At 36.9% G+C, this 22,731-nt stretch overlaps 1 protein-coding gene across 3 annotated transcripts; it reads left to right on the plus strand.

Annotated features, from left to right (window-relative positions):
* Positions 1 to 315: 315 nt before the first annotated feature.
* LOC129745508 (eukaryotic translation initiation factor 5A) lies at positions 316 to 21,609 on the plus strand. 3 transcript variants are annotated; one of them, XM_055738612.1, is made up of 4 exons: positions 316 to 454; positions 18,634 to 19,131; positions 19,832 to 20,030; positions 20,110 to 21,609. In XM_055738612.1, the coding sequence occupies exons 2-4, from the start codon at positions 18,923 to 18,925 to the stop codon at positions 20,182 to 20,184; spliced, it is 483 nt and encodes a 160-aa protein (XP_055594587.1). In that variant the 5' UTR covers positions 316 to 454; positions 18,634 to 18,922; the 3' UTR covers positions 20,185 to 21,609. The 3 variants fall into 3 exon arrangements, with proteins under 3 accessions (XP_055594587.1, XP_055594588.1, XP_055594589.1); XM_055738613.1 differs by having other exon boundaries at positions 386 to 517; XM_055738614.1 differs by lacking the exon at positions 316 to 454 and adding an exon at positions 910 to 934.
* Positions 21,610 to 22,731: the final 1,122 nt, after the last annotated feature.

A 22,731-nucleotide genomic window follows, 5' to 3' on the forward strand; every position in this document is an offset into this window, starting at 1 on the left:
AATTTTTACCGACGATTGATCGAAGCTAATATAATTTAATCGTAACCAATTTTGGAAGTACTAGAACAGATTTCGTTGCAATGTCACCCAGCTCTATCGAAACAGAATCGCACCGGAAACCAGTTTTGACAGCTACCGAGTCAAACGGTGAAACGCAAACTTTGGCAGCCGGGAGAGTGTCGATGTGTGCACTCCTGTTGGACCGCGTATCTTCGAGCGATGATGGCATTTCGCGCGACGACCGAATCGTCTACCTGTCAAATCGACACACCTCGGTTGGCTCGCTCTAACCAATGGGGTCGGATGGGCGACAGGAATCAACTCAATGTTTGCCTCTCGCTTGCGCGCGACCCATCCAGTTGTCAGCTAGTGTTGGTGCTGGCGTTTCCGCAAAGTAAACCCGAACGCCATAGTTGCGATCTTCTTTTGTCCGTGACCATTTTGATCTCCACATGTGAGTTTGAATTCTGTGCTACCTTGGCGAGTGGAAATTGGCTGTAAAACGTCGGTGCAACCGGTAAATGCTGTCGGGTTTGGAAGCGTACTTACGAGGTGGTTCCGGGGCCGCTGGAATAAAGATTCCGGGACCTCGGGGTCTAAGTGAAAATTTGAAATTTTGGGGATTTTTTTTCTCTGGTTGAACGACTGGAAATTTTTGTACTGCCTACTTGGATGTTGATTGCCGGGCAGAGGTGAGTAAGTGGAATGTGTGTCGTATGTTCGGGGCACTGGCTGGAGGACACCGCAGGAAAGGACGGAGAAGTGCCATCGGCCTGCTTCGCTCTTGTTGCTGTGTGTGAAAATTTCTGACCACAGGAGGTGACTTGCTGGATAGGTGTCACTCCGGAAGTGGAAAAATAGAATTTTCTCCATCTACTGTATTGTTTCGAAAAATTCGTCTGAACTGGACACTTTCGGGACCCTTGGATCTAAGGTAGGGCCTGTGCTACTTTTAAGTTCAGAAAAAAATGGATTGACAGAAACACCAGAAGAATCAAAATGTCATCAACACGAAGACATGGTGATGACACCAGACGAAATTAGATTCCGAAAGAAGCCGGAAGAACACGTTTCCCTATCCGATGTTTCGGAATTACGATAGTTGACGTGGCAGCCTAGGCCAAATTCAGCAAAATAATTCCCTGGAACAGTTAATCAAATCGAATCTCATGGATGGATTGGATTTTTGCCTACGTGTTTACCTGTGGGTTCTGGAAGAGAAATCGAAATCATACACCTGGTGGGTTTGCTCATCAAAAATTGTTTTCACCAAGGCCCAAGTAGGAATGCATTTCGAAAAGAGATGCAGCAGTAAATAGAGGATGACCCTGACGATTATTGATGTGCCATGTTCTGGGCCCATCAAAAGGGGTCATCTGTTGTGGTCGTTGATACTAGGAGAGTGGCAGCGGAAGGAGAGGGGAGCTGCCAGGAAATTTGCACGGGACCATCTCATGCCGTCGAGAGGAGGCAGCAGGCAACTTTTTATTTCCTTTTGCTATTCTGCTGTCGCTTTACCGTTTTGTTCATCGGCAGGCAGCAGAGGAGGACACCACACATTGAATGTGGAAGTGTTGCCAGTGACACGGCTGCTGCCTTCTGTCTGCTGGGATGAGTCAGGCAATTTTCACTCGTTACTTTTGTTGATGTAGGGAATTAATTTGACGACAGGTATCGGCATTTGGATTTGATAAAATTTTAAATTTGCTGTTTCGAAAGCCATAGGGAAACTTTCAATAAGTAAATCTTACCTTTTAATTAGTCGTGATTGGTTCAATCCAGAATTTACGAGTTAAAATTGTATAGTGAGATTCTGTTGCTAGTTTTCCGTGACCTTTCATTTGGCTTATTGTGCGATGTTGCTTATTTCGAACGAACCTAACATTGCGTGCAATTTAGGAAAAAGATCAGCAAGATCCTTAACTAGACGGAGAACTTAGTTCGAAGCAAACTAAAACAGAAATCGACCAGATATTGAACAATATTAAAACACTAATTAATTTCAAATCTTAACATTCAGTACAAAAAAAAAAATTGTACCATTATTACAACATATTTTACCTTTTTTCAAATTTTTTTTAAAGAGATTCAAACACCACAATCTGAGAAACTAGAATACTTGTTCAAAATTTGAAATGCTTTTTCGACCAGGTGACGAAAACGATTTTTTTGTTAAGAGAAATGTGGAAAAAGTCGGGTTGTTTTAAAAAATTAAACTATCTCTAGAGGATTACCAGTTTTCATTGCAATATTCACGTTTGAGATTAAGATTTGTTTCTACAAATTGAAGTTTGGAATGTTAAAGTTAACCATCAAATTAAAAACTCACAGTAACTAGGCATAAAATTTCAATTTCGGAATTCGAAAAAAAAGATTCTTAGAAACAGCTTCTGTTTCGAAAATTCTTCACATTTTCCATCTATTTATTTGTAGATATTCGAAATTCATGAACATTGAATTCAAATTTGAACATTTTGGATCAAGGCACTCTTTATATCAGAATGGAGGGTATCTTTTTTGAGTCATACGTTCTTTTGAATTTTACTAGTAGTTTAAAAAACCCTTTCATTGAAATTGGAAAAATATTTATATTTGAAAATGTAGGGAAAATAGAGCTCAGTAGAAACTTTGATGTTCTTTTATGGCTATTGTTTTTGAGTACCTACCGAACTATGCATTTCTAAGCGCCAATTTTTCCATTTTTTTTTTAATTTTAACTTTTTATTATGTAAGGCATTTGAAATTGAATTAATTTCAAAGCGTGCATGCTGAGTTGTAAATACAAAAAAATCATTGAAAAAATGCGTCTTATATGAACTTTCATCTGAATTTTGAATGTAAAAATATTTTTTCACTTATTTTTTACTGTTCTACTTTTGAAATTTGATTTAAGGTACACCGGGGTAAGTGTGCACGATGGTTAATAAAACAATACTGTGCACTATTTTTTCAAACTTTTGATGCAGAATGTTCAATTTACTTGTAATCTATCCAATAACTGTTAAAAAGATACGATTTAGACAATAACGGATGTTTACAGCGACTTTTTCGGAATTTTCTATTTTCAACTACGATGTCGAGTTGATGTGCATCTTTTTCAATTGCAAATTTCTCCTAAACTAGCTGGCTCTCGATGAAAAACTCTACATTGAAACAATCCTTAAATTCGAAACAACCAGTTGGGAAAAGAAACGCCGGTTAAAAATTAAGAAAAAGGAGTTTATTTACAAAAAACTAAAATTTTGTCTCCAACTCCTACATGGGGTAAGTGTGGACGGCTTTAAAAAGACTTGATGTTTACACATTTTTTCAATTTTCTGTCCTTCATCCTTCATGAGTTGTATTATTTAGCTATATTTAACATTCGGATCATGACAATTTGGGTAAAATACTTGTTTGTTCTGTGTTTTTGATAAAATCGGATCTCGTGTGTTGTAACATAAATTACACACAATAATTTAGTTTCATGAACTCTTTTCAAAATTTTGGACGGTTCGAGCAATAAAGTAACGTATTCAACCAAGAAAACACAAATTTTTTGAAAATTTCCTGAGAAATCAAAGGGAAAATCTACCGTCCACACTTACCCCATAAAGCGGGGTAAGTGAAGACACCAGCAGTCCATAACAATTTACGTGATAACTTTTTTCGCTTTGCTTCTATCGAGCTCATCTCTTCAGCTTTTGCAAATAACATGTTCTGCATCACATTGAACGTAATTTTATCAAAATTGCTCCAATGCTGATTTTTTAATGAATTTTTAAAGTTGAACTATACGAAAACCCGTCCACACTTACCCCGATGTACCTTAAACATCCTTAGTTCGTTCTTTTGGGTTTTCTTTCAAATGACTGAATTCTAGACTCTGAAAGGAGAATAAAAATCTTTCAAACACATATTGTCTAAATTCAACAATCGGTTGTATACTGTTTACCGGAATTCCATTTACCGGAAAACCATTTACCGGAATGCTATTTACCGGAAATTCATTTACCGGAATGAACCGTTTACCGGACTGACATTAACCGGAATGTACTATTTACCAGAATGCCATTTACCGGAATAAGAATTTTTAAGAACAAATCTATTATTGCATCCCGTTTACCCGTGAACTTTTGTCCAGAATGATTTTTGGTCGAGATTTGGGTACTTTAATTGATTTCATGATAACCAGTGAGTGTGGCTTTCAAAACCGTTCTCGTTTTTAGTATCCGACTCCTCACGCTGCGCGTTCGAACTTGAAAGACATATTGTCCTTCACGCTGTCGCGTGGCGGACGGGGCTAAGGGATCACCCCTAGCTTTCACGCAGACCTAGGAAGCCCCGACAGACCTAGACCAATGTAATAGGGCCGCCGCTTCCGACGGCGGGTCGGCGGCCGCCTCGGATTTGGGAGCCTCGGCGGCTTTGTGCCGCCTCTGCCCCTTCATCCTCGTTGGTTGCGGCTTTGCCGCAAAGAATAATATTTTAAACCCTCTTTTTTAGAAACAAGTTCTTTTTTTCGGATTCCAGTTTGTATAGAAATATTCAATACTCTGGGAAATGGTCCTTCAGGCGAATTTTTTTTTTTAGAAATGGTAAATTTTCGAGGAATTGGGGTACAACCCAAATTTATACGTATCAAAAAAATTCCGGTAAATGGGACTTCCGGTAAGTGGTTTTCCGGTAAATGGTATAGTCCGGTAAATGGTTTTCCGGTAAATGGTATAGTCCGGTAAATGGAATTCCGGTAAATAGTACAGTCCGGTAAATGGTATTCCGGTAAATGGTACTTCCGGTAAATGGAATTCCGGTAAACAGTATACAACCTCAACAATCACATTCTGGACTTCAAATAAGATAAAAAAATGAGATCTTTAAATAAAAAATCCAGTATCCAAATACCAGTACAAATGTACGGGTTATGAAATAGGAATTCAAATGTTATTATATACTAACATCCAGATTCAAAATCAGAATCTGTGGTTTGGATTTTTCCCGGTCCTTATCATTAAGGAGTAAGGAATCTTAGCCCAGTTTTTGTAAAGCATTGTTTTTTTTTTATTTGAAAATTACAGCAGTTTTTGCACAACATTGCATTAACCTTGTATTAACCTTATTCCAAATATAGTAAAATTTTAATAAATTTGTTTATTCCATAATTTTAAAACAAACTTGTAATCCAATGTCAAAAAGAAGTAACCTACCTATGGCTATCAATATCAATCGAATTGATTCATACTCTGTCGGTAACAAACATTTCTAAAAGTACCTAAAATTTAGGTAGTTTCCGGACCCTCCATCCCGGGCAGCATCCTTCCCACGTCAGATGGAATCAGTGTCAGTTCAGTGAAGCACATGTGCTGTGCCTGGAAACAATCTAAAAAGGAAGGCAGGAGGAATCAACAAACAACAACAGCAGCAAGTAAGCAACCAAGCAAACAAATATCAGTAGGTGTGATTAGAAAATTATTAGCAACCCCAACCCTGGGGGTGAGGTCACAGTGCAATGGCATTGCTCCGGTCAGACACTTTCTCAGATCAATCAAAAACTAAACAATTTTAGTTGGTACAGCAACAGGTGGGTTTCCTCTTTTCTTGGAATAGAAATTAAACATCTTGCTTCTATACCTTTTGAGCTAAAAGGTCATAATCGCTCAACAATCCAACAAGTTTGCGGAGGAACAAGAGAAAATTTTAGTTTTTATCATGCGAATGGCAAACGCTTTATCTGGTTTCACTCGCTATACTTACCAGGAGTGGTAGTAGGTAGTTACTGATAAGCCTTAACTCACCTGTCGCTATCAATTCAAGAACAAGCATTTACAACCGCCCGACATAGGTTTGGGGAAAATTGGAAACAAAACTTCCACGTGTTTCAATCGGACGCGAAGCTTAAGATTGAGTTTTAAAGTTTTCCGACACTAATTTCGGTCGGTCGATACGAGGAGTTATTCCAGCAGTATCAAAATGAACGAAACACAAGAACAACTTCCTCCGCTGTCAGTTACAGTTGCTGTTGCAGCAGCAGCCAAGAATAGCGCTGGAACAAATAGATTTGGCGGCCCGTTTTCTTGGGAGAGTGGGTAGAATTTGGAAACTTTACTTCCAAATTGAAATGTTTTTTTTAGTCTTTGCGACCGAACTGGGAATCCTCCTTTTGAGTTAAACAATCTGAAGAAAAGAATTAGCAAACAGCGCGAAGCGCTAGCATTTCATCGATTGCATACCCCTATTGCCGCGCTCTATAAATAACACCGTGGTCCACGTTTTGTTGAGTCGGTTGTTTTGTGCCGATCATCAAATCGAGGAGATAGGAGTAACAGTTTAGGTCTAGCACATGTACAGATTGGAGGGAAAGTTAATGCTGATGATCGATAACGATCAGTGATCAGTGCCACGTTAAAAAATTACTACAATAAATGGTTCAGAATACAACGAACCACATAAGAGTTAACTTAACATGTTGGAGATACCTAGTTTGTACAACTAACAAAAGCAGAAATTAATTTATCGTCATAAGAAATATTTTACATTGCAAACACAAACTCTAATTTTAAGGTTGTTGAAAAAAGTTCAATGTTTTTGTCTAAAAAACCTGTGTTTTTGACTAAAACAATTTTACCTAAAAATTTTGTGATGGATTTCTGTGGTGCTATCTTTAATAATTTCATTGAAAAGTCATGGAAAATTGAGTGTTTTATACATTTTATTTGACAAAAATCAATTTACATTGTGAATCATAAGATAACAAAGTCAATTGGCTAAAGAAGGGGGAAAATGGGATAAGAAAACTACAATACAATTACCATGATGCAATTGTCAAAAAAGTAAGACACCGGATGGATAATATGCGAAACAATAGTAGCGACGTACCCAAAAAAGTAGCGGGCATCAATAGAATTGGCTCAGCAATAGCAATAGAAACAGCACATGTGAGCGCTGTTATGGTGATTTTTTGCCCAGTCGAACGCAATCTCTTCTGTTATACCCGTCCGTGTTTCAATGTGGAAAGAAGGCGATGGGTTTCCACATCGCTTCTTTCCAACATCAAAACGACAAGCGGCAAAGAATTATACAAGTCGTCTAAAGTGAAATATTTAAGATCTTCCGAAAGCGGATAAGAAAAAACACTTGTTGATGATCAGAGTTTTCAAAAGGCAATGACCTGCATCACCTCGCTGTTTATTATTCTTTTTTTGAGCTTCACTGTGTGGCAGTGTGCCCAGTTGGACACAACATAAAGCTGTTCGCAAAACGAAAGCTCTAGCTCACACTTTCCAATTCCTATTCGATGTCTTCTACCCAAAGCGCTCTAGCTTCATTTCTGTCTTATAATTCTACTTTTAATTTCATAACTTCCCGAAATGCGAAAAATTTAATAAGAATATATCCCAGCGGCGATCAAAATAAAATAAATTCTCATTTTGCAGAGTATCAACAGTCAACACTAAGATGGCAATGAGTGGAATCACCTCGAGGTGATTTTCGGATCAACTGAAATCGGAAAAATCTAAATTATAATTTTGAAGACCCTCAAACAATTGTCATTCAGGTCAAACAGTCGAGATCCGGTGGAGATCTCTAAAAAAAATTTGGCCAAAATCGTCTTTCTGGTCGTTTTTAGGAAAACCGGCTGGTTTTCGCCGGTTCCATAAAGTCGATTTTTTTGCTAATTTTTTTTTCGAGATAACACCAGATCTCGGCGTTTTATGAATTTCTAAGTCATTTGTCAACTAAAATCAATTTTGATTCTCCCCATTTCCTTTGATGAGTCGTGAGAATGACGTGATTTCTCACCCCTCAATTCTCATTGACTCAGTTTCAAATCACAATTCGCACGTCGCACATTTTACTTCTCTCTCCTCGTGTCTTTTTCATCACTTCTCTCGTCTTACGTCTCACTTCTTACTACTCACGTCTTTCGCCTCACTTTTCATCTTTCACGTCTCACTTCTAACTTCTCACGTCCTTCGCCTCACTTTTCATCTTTCACGTCTCACTTCTAACGAGCTATGTTTCACTTCTCACGTCCAACTTCAGCAATAGCTCACTTTTCTCTTCTCATGTTTCATTTATTACGCCCTATGTCAAACTTCTATATTCTCACGCCCTTTTGTCTCACTTTTTATTTTTCTCGTCTCACTACTTACGCCCCACTTCTCACATCACATTTCTCACGTTCAACGTATCACGTACAACTTCTGTTGAATTAAGTTGGGCCTTGTTAAGAAGAAGAGATATGTTCTTTCTCTTTGGCCACGACTAACACGTTAAATGGATTGTATACCGATTGGCATAAAGTCATTTGGCATAAAGCCGTTTGGCATAACGCCGTTTGGCATAAAAGTCGTTTGGCATAAAGCCGTTTGGCATAATGGCCTTTTGGCATAATAGTCGTTTGGCATAACGGTCATTTGGCATAAAATATTGCATTTATTTTGGGCATGAAGACGGGGCCATCCTAAAATAATGCCATTATGCCAAATGACTTTATGCCAAACGACTTTTATGCCAAACGGCTTTATGCCAAATGACTTTAGGCCAAACGGCGTAGGACCCGTTAAATGTAGCCCAAAAGGAAACTTAATTGCTGTTTCCAAGAATATATCTAAATACAAAAATTTTCATGTTCATTTTCTAACTTTGCATTAAGGAATCAAGGGATCTCTTACTAGGGGGGTAGGGGGGGTTTCCAAAAATCTTACGTAAGAAATGTTACATTAAAATTTAATCACAGCCACAGCCATACGAAACCATATTACTCAGGTTTTTTTTACTCTCTATCTATTTGTTGGTTATTTATTATGCAATGTTATTTATCTTCTAATGTCTTTGAATTAATAAAAAAAATCGCAGGTTCTATAACCTTATAGAGAACCAATACAAACCAACATGCAATCAAAAACACTAAATCACATTATTAAAAAAATTGTCGCTTTTCGAAACAAAAAGGAAAATGGCTCGTTGTTACACCACGATTTTAATCCATCATGTTTCGAAAATGACTTCAACCAGAAGAAAATCTTCAAAAATCAATATAATGCATTTCTAGACAGTTTTTCTGTGATAGACACTCTAAATTAAACAAACGATTTACCAAAAAAATCCTAAAACTTTATCGATTACCGCTGAATGAGTCTGAGCTTTTAGGTTAGTTGACAACGCGATTGTCGTTAAACATTTTTGCCCCAATTGTAGTAGTATAAAATGATATTTTTTTGAAGATTTTTATGATTTTTGAAATTAAGAGTTTATCACCGTAAATTTATTTTCTGAAATTTTTTTTTTCGGCTATATCGGTGAAATTTGATATTCTTTGAGAAAGAATATTTTAAGAATTGAAAGTTTATAGAAGGATAGAAGATTAGAATAAGTTAAAAGATGTTGAAAATGAGCGGAAGGGTAAATTTAATTTGAAAAACTTTTCATCACATTTCATCGTTTTGTTCCTCACGGGCCTTCTACCTTGCAGTGGTAGATACATTGTGTGGTGGTATCTACAATTTTATCGTTAATAACATTTCATCTGTTGTTTTGTATAAATTGTGTTTTTTAAAAACAGTTTTTTAATTTTACTTAAAAAGGTCTTTGCTTTGAAGCATGTAGGTCACATTTTTAATATTTTCAAGCTATTTAAAAAAAAAACGTGTCAATTTCTCAAAGAATAAAAAAAAACGTAAGATCTTACTAGGGGGGGAGGGGGTTTTTTGAAAAATCTTACTATGTCTTACCAGGGGGGGAGGGAGGGTTGAAAATTTCCAAAATCGTGCTTACGTAATTAGTGAACGGCCCCTTACGCATGGCTTGTTGCACACCATTCCAATCCATGGATTCCTCACCGCTGCGGACTCTTCCGTAGTGTTGCTCAGTGTGATCGTCATCTGTTGACCAGAATCCACACTCAACACTCCCCGTGGCTCACGGAGCAAACGACCGCCTGTCGTTGTTGCTGCTTTGAGTGTTGAGTAGTACCGACACCAGTCACCAGATGTCGTGGCTGACACCATCGATGATATTCGTGCGGAACTGGACAAAACGACCGATGGCCACCGATTTTCGGGACGTTGTTTAAGTTGTTGTCGCTGAGGATTCGATAATCCGATCGTTCTCGACGATCCGGATGAAGTAATCCTGACTCGGTGATGTACACAAATTTTCTCCGAACGTCGATAGAGCTGCTGTTGATGAGGATGGTTTCGATCGAACTGTCTGCTTCCTGGTCGCTATACCTTCCTTGTTTGCGCGCTTCTAATTCCCGCCACCAGATGGCGGAGTGAACAACACTCACGAATGTTGACGATCCGGAAGATGCGGGTTTCGTGGTTCGGTGATTGATAGCGGCGCTCCCCGGATAGCAACCAACCTGCTGTCGATGGAAATTTGTTTCGAGCGAACCGACGAATGATCCGCTTCCTTGTTGCAACCCTACGGATGCACTTTGTGGCCGAGATCCAATTATGATCGCCAACGTCCAGCACCAGTTTGGATTTTAGCAAAGATCTCCAAGCATCAAGATAGTCGGGCTGTTGTTTTTTCGAACAAATGTTTATGGTGCTGCCGCCCTGCGTGATGGTTTTAAGCACAATAGTACGAAGATCGGTCCGAACTTGTGATAATAAACTGAAAAATATCTTAATCGGCGAGAAAATTTTCATGAATTCTTAGTTCCGGCAAAAAAACAAGGAATTTTGTCGGTTCAAATTTCGGCATTCTTGCAATCCGGGTCGTGCTTTGATGAGTTTTTGATGGCTCCCGAAAGAAAGGAGACGATTCAAAGCATTATCAGATGTAGAGAAGTGATGATTTGTAGGGAATTTCAAAGCGACAGGTCGCGCCAGCATGACATACCAATGCGTTGCAACGCTTCCTCTTGGAACGTTGCGTTGTGTTGCGTTGCTATTTGCTTCAGCATGACATCAGCCTAACTTTACTCACACAATGTTTATGTTTATATTGTTTTACAACAATGCAAATTGCCCTGGTGCATGTGTGTGCGTGAAAAAAGTTCAAACTCGAGCTTGAATCACAGCTTGAATCTCAACCCGTCCACCCTCATTTGGCGCTAGTGTTTAGTCGCCAGAATTCTGTGGAAGCCGATAGAGCCTGTAGGAGATGAAAGCTCAAATCTGAGAAAAAAAAACTTAAATTTGAGGAATAAAGCCTAAATCTGAGGAAAAAAGCTAAAATCTGAGAGATGTGCTCCACACGGATTGTATATCGTTGCCGGGATCTGAGTGGTTAGGTACTGCGTTATACTTTTACCTTCGTGTGTTGCACACATTCGCCGTTATTAGTTAAAAGATGCTGGTAACACGATACATAGACAAATCCTGTATCGTTGCAGGGATCTGCCTGAATCCTCGATCCCACTTTCCCATTCGTGTTGAATTTTTCAAACCAGGATCAAAGCTCATCTATCGCATTTAAAGCGGGCCATAGACTACACAAATGGCCTGTACAAATTCGATGATTCCACGACGATTGTTTGATCTATGCTCGCCCACACACTATACAAACATTTTTCACGCGAACACAAACGATTGCTGGCGAAAACAGCAACAGCAACAAAAAAAACCATCTCCACCCCGGCTGGGAGGATGGTTTGTACAAAATATTTCGATGCCGACCGATTTTACTCCAACCGTTTGGGCGCTCATTCAAGCAGTGCCATACACTATGCAAACCGTGTTTACAGCGACAAAATTTCATCGAATTTCATCGCATTTGTACAAATGTTGTGTAGTCTGTGGCCCGCTTGAGGCTCTTTGAAATGCACATTAACTGTTTTTGTAACAAAGGCTGATGTCATGCTGAAGCAACTAGCAACGCAACGTGTTCACGCGTTCCAATAAGAAAGCGTTGCATCGCATTGGGATGTCATGCTGGCGCGACAAGTCGCTTTGAAATTCCCTACAAATCATCACTTCTTTACATCTGATAATGCTTTGAATCGTATCCTTTCTTTCGGGAACCGTCAAAAACTTATCAGATCATGCTCGGTTTGCAAGAATGCCGAAATTTGAACCAAAAAAGTTCCTTGTTTTTTTTTGCGGGAACCAAGAATTTATGAAAATTTTCTTGTCGATTCGGATATTATTTAGTTTATTATCACAAATTTGGACGGATCTTCGAATAATTGTGGTTAAAACCCGAAATCACTGTTTTAAAACGAGAAAAAACCATTTCCCATTGGATTTCCTACACTGCAAAAAATCGACATATTAGGAATATGTGTTAGCCTTATAGATTTTTGCAATTTGATTCCCATTTGGAAAATACGTGCCCTCACATATAGAATTCATGAATATAACTTTTATATGCGTCACATAAAAAGTAAAAAAATCCCACACATAAATATTATAAGCCTTCATTATACTAAAACATTTGTCTACTTTAAGGCGTTTACTTATGTGCATACTCAAAGGCGTTTTTTTTTATGTTGGAATTGGTTTTTCGGATGAAAATATAATTTTAATTTTTCTGGTTATTGAAACACTTTTGTAAAATTTATTTTTACTTTTCGGCATCATATCAATTAATCTTGTCTATGCTAATGATAACACGTTCTTATTCCACTGAAACCGTAATTGGAAGACGGTATCTCATCAATTTCCGGGAGCCTACGAAACGATGTTGGTAAAACAAAACATGTGTTAGAATCCTGAAACCGATCAAAAGGACTTTAAACTCACCTTATAAAATGTGCAGAATGTGTAAACAAAAGTTCTCGAATATCGATAAAAGGCCGACCACAATCAGTGCAACCGGAGCCCGCAAGAAAGTCAGCAGCCAAAATCCGGATGCGAATGGTACAGACGACCTCTTCCAGGAGGCCCATTTGCGTCAGTATGTCAGTCGGTTGCCAGTTTCCTGCGAGTAAGAAAACCATATATCAATGAAGATACACTCATCTAATTTTAATTTAAGCATTACTCACCTAATTAGTTGACACAGAACAGGTACGCCAACATTGTCTTCTAGGTGGCCATTTTGAAAACATGAACATTTTCAAAGATGAAAATCATTGAATTTATGTGTCAAAAGCTTATAAACTTCATATTTCTAACATATATTTTATGTGTGACAAATGAGAATCATATCGATCATATAAAATCTAAGCGTAGAGCAATTTTTAAGACGTATGTGTGAGGGAAACATACAACCTAAGTGTGGATTTTTTGCAGTGTACTTGTCGCGCTACAAAACACCCTGGCATCAGCTTTGTCGCGCTTTCCAATGCGCTCAGCATGACAGGTCTGCGCTTTTTCCATGGAGATCAAATGAGAGCTGGTTTGTCGTGTGAACGCGTTGCGTTGCTAGTTACTTCAGCATGACATCAGCCAAAGGTACGCAAGCTAAAAGGATGCTTAAAATCCCTCGAGAAAAAAAAAACAAAGGTGGCCAATTTTTACCTTAATTGGCTTGTTTTTGATTTAAAGCTCAGTCTAAAGTCCAAATTTCATGTTTAATTTATATCAGCAGCAACATGTCAAAAGGGTATAAAAGACAAAGTAAACAAAACCGGTTTTCAGTGAATTCAAATAGCCCAATATAAGCTCTACTTAACACAAAAACCGTTTTTAGTTTTCCAGTTTTCGTAAGATTTATATAGCAGTTTGAGTAAAGGATCTATAAAATTTAGAGCCATAAAATGACATTATTCTCACACAGATTGTTTTATACACCCTTTACTCCACAACAAAGCAAACGGTCTAGATCAGCGGTCGGCAACCTTTTGAGACAGAAGAGCCAAAAATTGCAAATTAAGGAAATGTCCAAGTTTCAAAGAGCCGCAACTCATTTTATCCTTACTACAAATAATGGTGATCGCTAAGATACATTGCATCCTGATGTTAACTCAGTTTTATTACTATTTTTCACCACGCCACAGATTTTCGTTGTTTTTTGGCAAACGGAAGCGATTTTCATTCTTCTGCTGAATCAATATATTTTCCTAACGGATACAGCTTTGAGACGTTGAAATTTTGGCGATTTACCGTTGTGACCTGATAAAATTTATCATTTTAAACTTTGATGCAATTCTTTCTTTACACCTATTCTCAGATAAAAAATAGACTTTCGATGTGTTCTGTTGAAATATTTAAAAGAAGCATTGAAAATTTTATATCATAAAAATGTATACTACAACATTTAAATTAATATAAAAAAAACTATACGAGGGTTTGTCTCTATTATTTTTTCTTCAAATTCTACAAGTAAGCCTTCAATTTTTTTTTGTTTTAAACATCCGTTAAAATCCATTGAGGTTAATTTGTTTGTTAACTATGCGCATAAAACTATCATTTGAAATGGATAAATATTTTTCGGGCCTTAGAATAAATAAACCAACAAATTTTAATTCATATATGCCCATTTTATGGATTGAAAAAAAATTGGTAAAAATTTGACAAAATTTAACAATCGGTCGCGAGATGTGGTCTTTAAAATGTGGTCTCTAAAATGTTATTATAAAATTTCTTTTAAATTTTATTCATTACAAGCATTCCTATTCAGCTCTCTTGTTCTCATTTCGAATTATGATAAAATTAAAAAAAAGGTTTCAAAAATCATATTTTTTGATAATGAAAATTTTAGTCTAAATTCTTAATTCTGTTCAAAATCGTAACCCTTCCTAGTTGTTTCTTCTCCATACTTATGAAATCTTAAAAATAATGTCAAAACCTCTGAGTTTCAAATATATCATGAATTCAGATTGATCCTTCTGTCAAAGTTTCTATGAATTCTAATTACAAATTCATATTTTAAATTTTAGCGATTTGGAATTTATTCTATTTGATTTTTTCAAACAGATATTTTAATTTGTTGATTGAATTCTCAGTTTTCACTTGCGAATTTGTAATGTTAACCAATTTTAATGATATAAGATTCGTTGTGTGAATAATTTATTCTTATTTTTCAATATTTCAAAACAAAACAATTTCAAATATTTCAAACAGTTGAAAAAATATTTTTAAAATACTTTTAATTTTTGACAGATTTACTGTATTTCAGTGTATCTTGGATTTTTGGAATCGTCAAAAATAGATTCAACCGATGATGTAGAAATATGCTGGGGTCCGATGAAAGTTTGGATATGTAGCTATCTCAGATCTTCCATAACAATAATAAATATTACATAATAATAGACATCTAATTTTGGCTTTGCTTCGCTGTATTTCATTTTTCAACGAACCGATTTTTTAAACTCATATTTTAGTTTTTTGACCTTATTTTGATCATCACTTCATAGAAAAAACCAAAACCCAAATTCTGATAAAGACTTAGAAATCAAAATCAACTTTTAGAACAGCCATGACATTTTAAAAATAATTGCAGAATTAGGAATTAGGTTTAGAATTAATTAAAGAATATGTAAAAGTTGTTTGAAGATATATTAAAGTTTATGGAAGAAAATACTTCTTTACCAAATAAAGTTTCTCCTTCAAATAAATTCTTAAAAATATCCATATTATTTATGAAATTCTAAAATTAGACCAGCACTCAGCTCCCGGTTTACAAAAATATTTTATAACAAATGTGAAAATTAAGTCCACTAGAACTCATGTTCAAAATTAGAACGAAGAACTTGATTTTTTTCCATGGATTTGAAAAGGAACATTGAGAGATGGAATTCAATATTTGAAAAATTTAAAAACAAAATGTTTTTAGAAAGAAATTTTAATGCACAAAACAATTCTATCAGAATTCAAAGCATTATTAAAATCATTATCTGATGTTCATACTTGATCAGAACGGTGGTAACGCAATTTTATTTTTAAAATATTCAATTCAAGAAAAACCAACTCTATTTCATAATCTTAACAATGAGGACTCTATTTGACGATTAAAAAATGCTCGGTTTTTATCCGATTAAGTCAGAAAATCTAATTTAACGGATAACTTCCCGTGCCCCGAAGAAAAATTTCTCCAGGCTTCCAAATGCTATATCAGACTTTTATAAAGAACGTTCACTGATTTCTAAGTTTCAACTGGGTTGCAATCTGACAAGATGCTGTTAATTTGTTCTATTTATAGTAGTTCTATTTGAATCCTGGGAAATATTATCTGAACTGAAGGAACTTATGTGGCGTCCGTTTACTCTAGAAAATTTCGAGGATTTTCAAAATTTTCACACATTGAGCTAAAGAGCCGCAGTTGTACATCCAAAGAGCCGCATGCGGCTCGCGAGCCGCAGGTTGCTGACCTATGGTCTAGATGCAAAACATTAAAAGGGGAAGAATGCGGAAAGCTATTCACTCACTCCCATTGCGAGAACCATAAGCCTTTGTCAAAAAATAGGGGAAATTTTATCTCCATCTCACTCACACATATGAGACATACAGTACAAAGCGAAGGGTGTATAAAACATTTAGACGAATTTCATACTCCAGCTAGGGTCTATAAACAATTGCGAGCTATTTTACATGATAAAACCGTCGTATCGATAAAAACTTATTTAGAATGATCCAACGCACCGTTTTGACCACAAAGACTTGGGAGATTCCTCGTGAATTTTAATTAGCGATTTAAAAAAGATTGCAAAATTTTCAAACGCGTTTTTCTCGAAACGTCATAAATGAACATAGACCCTTTTCTCGTGTTGGTGCTGATATCTGTACCAACACGTGAAAAGGATGTATCTCCATATATGGCGAATCGAGAAAAACGCGTTTGAAGAAATTACAACCTATTTTAAATCGCTAATTAAAAATCACTTGAAATGTTTGCATTTTATGAATGACAAACGATGTTTAGAAGCATCCCCTAGAAGTTAGAATAGAGCAATATCAATTTTAATGAAAAATCAACGCGCTATCGTAGATAGAACCTAGTCACGTAATATTTTGTCTCCCTTGTTTATACACCCTTTGCTATTTTCTCATTTCTAGCTTTAGTTTCAAGCTCGCGTTCATTTGTAACTGAGTTTTTATGTTGAATAAAGTGTAAAATTTTTACCAACACATAAAAAGCATCTATCTCCATATATGGCGTATCAAGGAAAACGCGTTTGAAAAAATACAACCTATTTTAAATCGCTAATTAAAAATCACTTAAAATTTTTGAATTTTCTGAAAGACAAACAATTTTTAGAAGCATCCCCTGTATGTTGGAATAGAGGAATATAAATTTTCATGAAAAAACAACGCGCTATCGTAGATAGAACCTAGCTCACGTAGTATTTTGTCTAACTTGTTTATACACCCTTTGCTATTTTCTTATTTTTAGCTTTAGTTATAAGCTCGCATTCATTTTCAACTATGTTTTTATGTTGAATAAAGAGTCGAATTGATTATTTTGAGTATGTTTGCGGAATAGTAGCGAAAAATTGTTCCAGAGTAAAGGGTGTATATCCATGTGATGGCAGTTCTGGTTCTAGAATGTTTATAGATCTTTTACTCAAATTGAGTTTTCAATGTAACGGAATATTATTTTCTCAAAATGGTTTTACCGTTAAGTAGGGCAACTGTTGGCCTATCATGAGGTACTGAAAATGGTTTTTGTTTACTTTTGGAGATAGATCCTTTTCACGTGTTGGTACAGATATGGTCAAAATGCGTTCCTGTTCAAGTTGCCAAGTGCCCTTCGGTAACGTCTATGATAAAATTAGCAAAGTTGTGTTGGTACAGTTATGTCTTAATTGATGCATTATTATCAATCAAGAACGCGTGCGATTAATCTTCCTACCAACATTGTATTGAACGGTGACAAATCTCTCATTTACGCCGATCGGAGCGATAAACGCTCCGAGGTCAAGGTGAGGGGAACACCCTTTCAGCATCCAACAGCATCGGTATTTAGCAGATGCATGCAGTCTTGCGCTTACCAAGAGACCGGTGGCTGACGTGTTCCTAATTCCCTTTTTATTACCACACGCGATCTCTATCGCTGAGCACAACGAAACGCCTCAATTACCCTGCGGCACATCGAAAACGACGACAAAACAAGGAGAAAAAACTATCTAACCAGAAACGCTATAAATAATAATGAAAATGAAATCAGTTTACTACTGCCTACTGCATTTGTTGATATGGATGGGAAAAAGGAGAGAAGCGGAACACGAGGGCAAAATCCATATCGCACATCATCGGGTTGCGTGCGGGGCATAACAAAGATGTCATTTGCCGCGTGACGCTCCATTGAGCGGCTTTCTGAATCAGTGATTTTTGCGAATCGTTCGATCGATCAGTTCGATTGGGTGTCATTTTTCGGCTCTGCACCAAGCCATGTTCCAAGACTAATTCTTGCCTAAATAGAAGAGAATATCTTTTTCCGTAAACAGCGACAGCGCGACAGTTGTTGTCTAGGAGTAAAATTTACAATATGCACTCGTCGTCGTCGTCGTCGTCGCGGAAATGGATTCTGCTGGGAGATCTGAAATCGATTATCGCCCAAACGACGTTTTGCTCTATAAACACACCCGGCTGCCATTAGCCTAGATTCACTCCGGCCCCGTAGGTCACACGCGCCAGATCCAAAGTAATAATGTCGTCGTCGTTCTTCTGGTCGAGCGTTGTTCCAGTGATCCGCCGCCAAAGTACGCTTCCAAACCCGAAACCCAAAGCATTTGTCGGTTTCACGCCATTCGATCCAGAACTACCTTTAGAAAAGAACAAATAAAATAACTAAAAACTTTTTCTCATTTTCCCACAGCGTAGGAAAGATCTTTAAGATCGTCACTCCGTCGACAACCGCATTTATACAGCAGGTACTGTTTGTATAAATCGTGCATTTTCCCTGACACAACAAGGCAACAAGTTCGTAGGGGAAAATCCACCGAGGCGCCACCAGGGAGACCCAACAGAGAAACGAGCAAAAAGGCCGTCGTCACCCAACAGCAAAGCCTAGCTAGAGCAGCAGCCAGAGCCAGCATTTTGTTATTATTATTTTCCGTTCGGTTGATCCAGGAAAAACAGTAAGCGACTCCCTCTCTCTATCTACAATGGCCGATATGGAAGATTCCCACTTCGAGACCGGAGATTCCGGTGCCTCCGCCACCTTCCCGATGCAGTGCTCGGCGCTGCGTAAAAATGGTCACGTCATGCTGAAGGGACGCCCGTGCAAGATCGTCGAAATGTCCACTTCCAAGACCGGCAAGCACGGCCACGCCAAGGTGCACATGGTCGGTATCGATATCTTCACCGGCAAGAAGTGAGTATTGTTGAGTACCTGCATAAGTAAACAGAATGTTTTCTGAACAGTCAGTCTGTTCTCGCACAATCGATAAAACTGGTTCATGTTTCATCTTAGAGAACGTGAGCCATACCGAACGTGCATAAAGCAAACCGATAAGAAGTAATTTTGGAAATGTGTGATCTGTCGAATCCGTGGTCACATGTTTGTACATAACTTCTACAGCTGGTAAACTTTAGTGTTGAAGTTCGTAAACAGATTTTTTTTGGATGATGGCAGCAGTCATTTTGTTTGTAGATTTAAATCTCCTTCCAAAGCTTTTTCATACAGTTTGTTTTAATTTACGAACGCCAGTATCGATAAAACAAATCAGTTCAATATAAAAAATCAATTTACGAACGCGTCGTAAATACTTTCGGGATTTGGGATTCAGAAGCTTTCTTCCCTGTTCATCCTCTTTCAATTAATCCTTGACACAGTGCTCTTCCGAAAAAAGCTGATTAAAAGGTTCTTTTTCATAGCAAAAGTTTAGTTTATCTATGTCAGATTGTTTATTTGAATTTCTGGAAGAAATAGTTTTTAAATGTTTAGTAACAGAGAATTTGAACGTTTGCACTTAAAGATCAACTTTTTTAAATGGCACTGTATTCTTTATTCGACAAACTAATAAAATAAAACATCTTTAATCTCAATCCCAATTTTCTCACCTCATCCACAGGTACGAAGATATTTGCCCATCCACTCACAACATGGACGTACCGAATGTAAAGCGTGAAGACTACCAACTGACCGACATTGACGATGGCTTCTTAGTGCTCATGAGTGACGGCGGTGATCTGCGTGAGGATCTTAAGATTCCAGATGGAGATTTGGGAAATCAGCTGCGATCAGAACACGAAGCTGGCAAGGAGTTAGTTGTGAGTGTCCTCTAGAAGCCGTTCTACTTCCTACGTGATCGAACTTTTCACTTACCCTTCTCTCTTTCCTTCATTTCAGTGTACCGTTCTCAAATCTTGCGGCGAGGAAACTGTGATTGCCATCAAAACCAACACTAACGCTGACAAAAACTAATAATACCTCGCCCGTTGCTTATTAATAACATCCCCTGCGAATCACAACAACAACAACAAAAAACAAACCCCTCCTTTTCACACAGCAGCACAGAAAAGATATGAAAATAAAGAAAAGTTCAGTCAAATGTTCTGAAAATAAAAAATCAACCTATATTATTCTGCTACTTATCTTAAAAACAAATTCCAAAAACAAGCAAACAAAACTACTAAAACAAATCAAAAGCAAAGATATAAGTTGAAGCAAAACTCTGATGAGCATCTCCCGACTTCTTTTTTTCTGTACTCGCTCGTTTTTGATCCACAAGATTGAAAATATAACAACAAGTCAAAACACAAATCCACATCTAAGCGCAGTTACATCTATTAGTATAAAAACAGCTATTATAACAAAGTATAAAATGAAGCAACAAGATTGAGATAATACTTTCCGGTTAAAGTAATCAATTTGGCAAACAACAAACGTTCATAACAAAGAATAACTAAAATCACTCCAACACAAAAAAAAACACTCAATAAATGTAGGATTGTTAAAAATAATCAGAAAAAATTACACTTTGTTTGAAAAACAAATTTAAATATGAAAAGCAACAGGGGCTTTCGCACGAGTTGATGGCAAAGAGGAGAGAAGCGTTAACAGTTACAATCGTGAGATTGAAGGAAACAGAGAGAGAGCGGAATAGAACCAGCATTCCTGCCGCCGGGGAAGATGTGAGCATGATGCAAAAGCTGAGATGAAATCAACCAACAACAGCAGAAACAATCGGTGGTGTTTGAATGAATGTTGCGACACGCGGGAACATTCCCATCTCCCACACGTCACACATACACTCACACACACGCAAATAAAAAAAACACACTACATAAATAGTGTAGACAGGAAAGTTCCCTCTTTTTTGTACAACTAATTCATGCTACAACACAAACAAACAAAAAAAAACCAACAGTTAAAGGAAAAGGCAAGAAAAATCGAAAACACACATTAATTATTATAATAAATTTGAAGGAGAAGAAAAACCAATATAATATAATAAAAATATTATAATAATTTAATGAAAAAAAAAAAAATAGTTCCGGAAGAATTAATGTTTGAAAAGAGAAAGTCACCCCTTACACACACAAGGTTATTTAAATTGTAGGTTTTTTTTCGTTCGGTAGCGCAAGCACCTTTAAATTAATAAAAACGAAGCAAATGTTCAATCATTTAATGGTAACAAAGGAAGAATGCAGCATGTTAAGCAAATATTAGTTAATGCGTTTGAAAAGATGAGTTGAAGGCTAACTTACTAAAAATGATGAAAAGCATACAAAGGTAATCTGAAACCAAGAAGGAAGAAACAACAATCGTAAAAACACACAGTAAAGCAGGCAAGATTTGACAGCAAGCTATGTTGAATAAAAATATTTAATTTTCTAACAAACAAAATTTCATGGAAACCACCACCCCCGTTATTCCTTCAAATCTGTCGACAAGCCTCTCTCTCGAGAGAGTGGAGGCATAATCATTTTTCTTCGATGAATTGGCGCTTAATTCCTCGTGTCAGCAACAGCAGATCAACTTAGGATATTCAAAGGACAAAAACTAACCAGACAGGAACACACACTCACACACAAACTATTGGAAAAGAAGAAAGGAACCCGAGAACCAACCTGTGTAGCATGCATGATTGATGTGCTCTAACTACTAGTAGGAAGAAGAGTATAGAAATTAAAATAACAAGACTTGAAACAAACAAACAAAAAAATGTTTATCATAATAAACCCTTCGGACTTCAAGAACGAATAAAACGGAAAATCGGAAAGCTTTGTGCTTTTTGCGTTGTGCCACCACAGACACAAAACCAAAAAATTAAACTGTTGGAATTTTTTGGTGTCAAGAAACTATTCCAGAATTTTTCACGATTTTAATTTACGAAATTTTTACTTTTTTTTTTTTAATCCGATCGATTTTTTTCAAAAAGGTTTCCGTTCTTCAATTTTCAAACCAATAAAACCCGGAATCGGTCTTATAATTTGTAATATTTTTTCGGTTTGGTCATACTTGAATGTATACCTATTTGTCTTTTATTCGGCTTCAACGATCATCCTCCATCTGCTGGCAGAAAATAACATCCTAGCTTAAGGACACCAATACCAGATGGCCTTAGGTCGAATTATGCATATTATGCAGCACAAGATCAATTCAAGATCGTTTGGTTTGAAATTTAAGAGAAATCTAACGGTAAGTATAACTAATAATAGAGAACGTACGTGGTGAAAAAGAATCGCCTTTTCTCTTCTTACTCTGCCAAAGTCACACTCCACCTGTTTTGCGATTCCAATAAAACATTTACTTGTCAGTAAATAACAAAATTTTCTGTTGAACTCGCAGCGCCAACTGTCTTTAACTGGCAGAACTGAAAAAATATATTTCATATATGATAAGAGAAGCCAGATACAAGTTGAAAATCTCCATAAAAAGATATTTTACGTTTTCATCGTGAAGAAAGGAATTTTTCTTCTCCAAAAATTAATTTTTCCTCGTTACCTATCAATAAAAAAAATTCAA

Source organism: Uranotaenia lowii, chromosome 2 (assembly GCF_029784155.1).
Source record: "Uranotaenia lowii strain MFRU-FL chromosome 2, ASM2978415v1, whole genome shotgun sequence".
Taxonomy (NCBI): domain Eukaryota; kingdom Metazoa; phylum Arthropoda; class Insecta; order Diptera; family Culicidae; genus Uranotaenia; species Uranotaenia lowii.

Bases quoted from the DNA above. Each gene is read 5' to 3' on its own strand.
- LOC129745508 (XM_055738612.1), top strand. From the start codon at position 18,923: ATGGCCGATATGGAAGATTCCCACTTCGAGACCGGAGATTCCGGTGCC. The intron at 19,132-19,831 runs GTGAGTATTGTT...CCTCATCCACAG, and splicing joins GATATCTTCACCGGCAAGAA to GTACGAAGATATTTGCCCAT. The intron at 20,031-20,109 runs GTGAGTGTCCTC...CCTTCATTTCAG, and splicing joins AAGCTGGCAAGGAGTTAGTT to TGTACCGTTCTCAAATCTTG.